Here is a 6753-nt window from a genome sequence, read left to right as displayed (position 1 = left end):
TATATGGTATTAATTAGACCATATAAAAAAAAACATGAGACCAACTTGGTAGTTAAAAAATCATTACACCAATTGGATAAAAGGTCACAAGAAACTCTTGGCTATGAAATTTACACCAACTTGATAGAAATTTATAATTTGATTGTACAAGTTGGTCCCTTTAGTTCTTTTATATGGTTTGATTAATATTATAAAAGTTTGTAAGAAAAATAAAAAAAAAATAAGAGAGGTAGAGGGAGAAAGACGGAAGGAGAACGATAGAGATTGATGGAGGAGATATTAACCAAGAGGGAGAGTGAGGAAGAAGAATGAGAGAGATTGAGAGAGAGAAAGAAAGAGAATGGGAGAGAAACTGAGGTTTTGATTTGGCTACATACCAAAGCTAAGAGAGTGGGAGATCGAGAGAGGACTAAAACCTAATTTGAGTCCCATGTTGTCAACATTGGACATGGATTAAGAGTTCATGTTGTTAGATGGAGTATGATAAAACTGAAAACCTATTTTTGGTATAAGATTTTTTTTTTTTTTTTTTTTTTTTTTTGTATCGAACATGAATTAAGAGTCTCATGTTGTTAACAACCACAAAAGCCTCTCATAACATGGTGGGGGTTTTTATAATTTAAAATGTAGAGCCGGTTGTCAGAATTTTATTGGTTAGTAAACCAACCTACAACCTAATTTTAAATGTATAACTGGCTTTGATTATAATTTTCTCTTTAAATTATATATTTCATTTACATTATATAAATAATTTTTATTTATCACACTTAATTTTTGTTTGTATATGATATCATTTGACCCAAACCATTAACCCACCACCCAAAAGGAAAAATAATTTGATTTCTAGGTTGACATTAAATTTTGTATTACATTTCCATCATTGAAAATATTTTTTTTATGTATAATACTTATTTTTGTTCAATATAATGACTATATAATATCAAAGATGTACCCAATATATTATTATTTATAAATATATAACATTAGATATGTGCCCAAAATTTTCTCTATATATATATTTTATTTTTTATTCATTGTATTTTCTATTTTTAAAAATTATATTAATTGCTTATGATATCATTTCATTTCTAGGTAGATTTTAAATTTGGCATTCCATTTTCATTAACAAAAATACTTCTTACATTTCATGCTTATTTATTTTAAAATTTTTATTATTTAATTATAGACTTATTTATTAATCCATTTGACTCCAAATGATTGAATTGCTTGCCCACCACCGGGAGGGAAGAAAATATTTTTATTTCTAATTGATTTTAAATTTTACATCCAATTTCCATTATTAATAAAATCATTTCTTATTTATCATACTTATTATTGTTTAGTATGCATGTTAAAAATGTTTCCAATTTTTTAATTTCTAATTTTTTAATTTTATTATTTAATTGTGGCAAGATGGCTTAACCCATTTGACCCAAAATGGTTTAATTTCTTACCACCACCTAGATGAAAACTCTATTTTTTCTAGGTATATTTTAAAAGTATAAGCTTTTATGTTATTGGAATTATTAATTTATTAAGTATGTATTTAATTAATAAAAATTAATGATGAGAAGAAACAAAAATAATTTAAATATAAGATTCATTGAACATGAATGCAAGTTAGTAAATTAAATATTGGATTTATTGGGAAGGAGTTGAATGCATTGAATATCATAAAATCACCTCATTTTAGCTCATTTAATATCAATAACTAATTACCCTATTTGTCTTCACTTTTTATCAATAAACTTAAATGTAGAGGGGTAAATTTTGTCCTCAAAAAAAATTCAAAATTATTCTTGAGGTCGTGCTTGCCCGCCACCTATTAAATTACTTTTCAAAATATTTATTTTTATACTATTAAAATTAATATTATGAATTTAATTACAAAAATTTAAGGATGAGAAAAATATATCTTAAATATAGGATTTAATGAGAGAGAATGGGAAAATATTTTTATATCTAATTGGTTTTAAATTTTACATTCAATTTCCATAATTAATAAAAAAATGTATTATTTATCATACTTATTATTGTTTAATATGTATGTTAAAAATGTTCTCAATTTTTTTTTAATTTCTAATTTTTTCATTTTATTAGTTAATTGTGGTAATATTGATTATCCCATTTGACCCAAAATGGTTTAAATTCTTACCACTACCAAGATGAAAACTCTATTTTTTCTAGGTAAATTTTAAAAGTATAAGTTTTTATGTTATTGAAATTATTAATTTATTAGGTATGGATTTAATTAATAGAACTTAATGATGAGAGGAAACAAAAATAACTTAAATATAAGATTCATCGAACATGAATTTAAATTAATAAATTAAATATTGGGTTTATTGAGAGGGAATTGAATGCATTGAATATCATAAAATTACCTCTTTTCAACTTATTTAATATCAATAACTGATTACCCTATTTGCTCTCACCTTTTTATCAATAAATTTAAATATAGAAGGGTGAATTTTGTCCTAAAAAAATTTCCAAAAATATTCTTGAGGCCGTGCTTTTTAAAGTAGTATAGATTTATTTCATTTTATTAATAATTTTTGTGTAATTATTTATTAGTGGAATTTAATGATGATAAACAAAAATATAAATGTTGAATTCAGTGAGAGAATGTGATTTATTTAATGATTTAAATGTGAGAATTAATGAGAGGTAATTGAATGTATTTAATGGTATTCTTTAAATAACATTTTCTTCCCTTTCAATGGAGATGAGTTAAATTCAAGAGGAAGGGTATTTCAATAAAAAAAAATTCAAAAGCCAATATCTTTTCATTCACACTTTTATAAGTAGTTTTTATATATATATATATATATATATATATATATATAAACTTTTAAAAGTGGGTGTTAATTTTTTCAATGTTAGGTTGAGCGTATTTTAAGGGGCTTACTTTGTTGTAACTACCTGATCCAAACCGCGACCAAAGGGCTTTAGCCTAGTGCTATTTAAATTATTCAAGTCAAAGTTCCCAACGTGAAACCCAACCCGTGATACTAAAAAAATTATAACCATTGAGAAACCGATGTGAATTTGAATGACTACCAATAGTGATTGATTGGTTTTCAGTTTCTTAGGTATGATAATTGACTTCATATATTCAACGTCTATCTAATTACTCATAAAATGGCATTTCATCATCTAGTAAAACCATTGATTGTCATTATTGTTTACTTCAGAAAAATTAAGTAGTTCTTTTGTCGTATTTTTCTTCATATTTCTACTTTTTTATGAAGCTAGAAACATATTTTTCTTCATTCCTGAATATAAATAATCATTTTTTATTTTTATTCATAACTAATAAAGTTTTGAACAGAAAGATGGGATTTATAATAGATTTAGGATTAAGTAGAGAAAACTTTAGAAATAGCAAAAATAAGTGGATAGTCTTTCTTTCTTTGGCTACAACATAAATTGGAAGAAGCTATATATGGAACCGAAGACATATCCCTCCAAAATTATTGGTCCTTCTATGGAGGTGTGCCCCTAATTTACTTCCCACTCACTTAGAAATTGCAAAAAAAAAAAACCCAAGAATGATTAACCTATCCATTCTTTTATTTTTTAAAAAATAATATCTAAGAAATGGATACTTTCTATTAGGGGGTTTGGTTAACCGAATCGTGGGGTTTTTTTTGAATTGGACCAATCCGATCATTTTTTTAAAATATGAACCGAAACCAACTGATGTAAATGGTTAACCGGTCCACTGGTTAACTGCAATTCGGTTTTTTGGGTTTTTTACTTAAAATAAAAAAAAAAGAACAAGCAAATCATGGCAGAGGGGCGAGCTGATGAGGGCAAAGTGGTGACCGATGATTTGTTGGTGTCGGACTGATTGGTGTTTGTTGTCGCCTGAAGTGAAAGCCTGAGAGGTGGTGGAGCTGCGAAGATGAGAGATGAGAGAGACAGAGATAGAGGCACAAAACTTGGGAGGTGGCGGTCCTGGTGGAGTCGAGGCGGCGACCGATGTTGCATGTTGGCGTAGTGGAGACGAAGATGATAGGCAACACTGCAACAGAGACTCAGAGAGAGAAAAACTATTGGTGACGACTAGTGCTAGAAAAAAAACTGGGGATTGCCGGATTGGGGAAGACTAAGAGACAAGATGAGAGAGTGAGAAAGGGAAAACTGGAAACTGGTTTAGGACCTTTAGGTTTTGATTTTCAAAGAAGGAAAAACTGAAAACTTGAAAACTAAAAAGGCGAGTGTGCCGTGTGTGCCCAGATTCACTCGACCTCGGTGAGTGTGCATGCCTGATATTATTTTATATATCAAGCGGACAGGCCACTGAAAATTTTGACCATTTTAAATCAACTTTAAAAGTGGGAAAGTGGGAAAAATAAAAATATAATATATATAATATATTATATATTATTGTATATATACCGGTCAGTTCAGTTAACTGCCAAATTTTTATAAGGTTAATTGAAATCGAATCAAAATTTTCGATTTTTTAAAAATATCAAACCAAAATCGAACTGATCGATTAGATTAACCGATTTTTCAGTTCGATTTTCCGTTTTTTTTCTCACCCCTACGTTCTACTCTCGAAAATAAGCTTTCTTCCTTTAACACGCATCTATTCACTTTCATAAAAAAAGTGAGAGTAATTAACTCCGCTAACTCCGCTCCCATAAAAAAGCTAAGTTTAGATACACGGCTGTCCGTAAAAAAAGTATCCAGTCCAAGCTGATTTTAAACGCTGGCCTACCTATAAGAAAAATATTTACTCCAAAATATGTGGGCCCATATTAATCTTTGTAATTAAATTTTCTAATTCAAATGAAAGAGACATTATATTATTTTTAAATTATAAATTAAACCTGATTTAATTAGTTAAATTAGATAATAAATTCAAGTTACATATAATTTATAAATAGTGGTGAAATCTCAAACAAAATAACATTTTTACAAAAAAAAAAAAACAAAATGATACGAAAGTTTAGTTGTTCGTACGGGCGGTCATTGTATGATATATTGTTATATGGCAATTTCACAAAATTGATTTGGTTTGGATCCACGTTGACCGTAAGGCTTGAAGAAGGTTTTGCTTACTTATCCCATTGGATTTTCCATATGGTTGTGGAAGGCAACCATTATTAGAACAATACTGAGATATAGACGAAGTAATGCTATTTGCTGCAATGATTGGGTTGAAGTTAGTTATAGAGATGTCAATTGAACGGTTTTGGGTTGGATCTAAACCCATACAAATCTTTTCAAGTCGGTTTTGGACAATCCAAAATAAAATCGTCCGTATAGTTATTGGTTTGAGTCGGTCCAAAACCAAAACCCAATAATTCAATCGCCATTTCGCCAAATTCTACCGATTTGAATCAAAACCAAAGAAACCTTTGAAGGCTCAAAGTTCTAAATAACCTGTTCAAACGTTCGGCCACTCTTCTCCGGCGGTCGTGGCTCTTCTCTTCGGTGATTTAAAGCATCTCTGTGGAAAGCATTCTCTCCGGTTGTGGCTCTTCTCTTCGGCGGTTCGAAGAGGTGGTGGACAGAGGAGATCGAACCTTCATCCACCGAAGCTTTCCCACTTTTTCCCTCCCCCTTTCTCTCGTTCTCTCCCTCTCTCGTTATCTTATCAACCCAGCCGACCTAGCTTCCTCTCCCCTGTAATTGTCGTCCCAAATGAACCGCTGCTGCAACTCCTAGTAATGGCGGCGTTCTTCTCTCTATCGCTATCTTTCTGTTCTCCTTAGTTCTTTTCTATTCTCCCTCTCCCTCTCTATCTTTCTCTGCTGTCGTTTCTTATCATCTTCTCATCGGTGCATCAGTAGAGGTACAGCAGTGAAGGTCCCTTCCGGTTCTCACTTCATTTTGAGTCGGCAGTAGCAGAGATTGTTCGAATTCTCATCGTTATCATCTGTTGAAGCTCGTAGATTAATATTTGCCTCGCTGTTATTTACCATCCTAACCGCAACCCAAGAAGATTCCCTCCGTAGTAGCAAAGATCGAAAAGGAGTGAAGCCATTTTTCATTCTACCTCAGTCATCATCGTCGTCCAAGACGAACCGACAGAAACCAAAGAAGCCTCCCCTGTTGCATTGACCAACCTCAGGCCAAAATTCCGAACCAGGTAAGTTCTAGTATATCTTGTAATCCTTTTGATTTGTCTGACCTACAACAACCAAGAATATCAAATGAAATCCATTTGATCGACCTCAGTTGTCTGACCTACGACAATTTAATTACAAAGTGAATAAGTAGTCAAATTACAAGGCACATACCTGAACCAACCTCAGAAGTGCATCACGGACTTTGTCTCTGTTAATAACTGGGCCATAGTTTGGAGCAGGAGCAGGAGCAGGTGCAGGAGTAAGAGATGGGGGTGGAGTGGGTGGTGGAAAGGGTTGAAGCAGCGGAGTACCATATGGGCACTGCAGATTTACAGCAGGATGAAGAGGAGGAGCAGTTGACATAGATGAGATAGGTGACAACAATGCAGATGAGGATGGAGGAGGTGTAAAAAATGAAGAGGGCTTTACAAGATTAGTAGCTCGGTTACTGCCATTGGATTCAGTTGTATCAAGGAGTGGCATTATAGGAGTAGATGAAGCTGGCAAAGCAGATGGCATTTGTAGGGCTGGCACAGGAGAAGGAACAACACTAGGAGTGTGGGAAGACAGAGGGATTGTTGCAGAAGACTGGTGAAGCTGTCCTGAAATTGCTCCACCAGGAGTGTTCCCTATGTTCATAGCCGCCTGTCACAACTACATTAAAAGG

The 6753-nt window shown here is 32.1% G+C and overlaps 1 protein-coding gene across 1 annotated transcript; it reads right to left on the bottom strand.

Annotated features, from left to right (window-relative positions):
- Positions 1-6004: 6004 nt before the first annotated feature.
- LOC104612674 (mRNA-decapping enzyme-like protein) lies at positions 6005-6725 on the bottom strand. The gene is made up of 2 exons (XM_010280195.1): positions 6258-6725; positions 6005-6148 (listed from the first exon to the last, which is right to left on the bottom strand). The coding sequence occupies exons 1-2, from the start codon at positions 6723-6725 to the stop codon at positions 6005-6007; spliced, it is 612 nt and encodes a 203-aa protein (XP_010278497.1).
- Between the last annotated feature and the right edge of the window lie 28 nt (positions 6726-6753).

This window comes from Nelumbo nucifera, chromosome 8 (assembly GCF_055504915.1).
Source record: "Nelumbo nucifera cultivar China Antique chromosome 8, China Antique-T2T, whole genome shotgun sequence".
In the NCBI taxonomy this organism is placed as follows: domain Eukaryota; kingdom Viridiplantae; phylum Streptophyta; class Magnoliopsida; order Proteales; family Nelumbonaceae; genus Nelumbo; species Nelumbo nucifera.
This window is presented reverse-complemented; position numbering and strand designations above follow the sequence as displayed.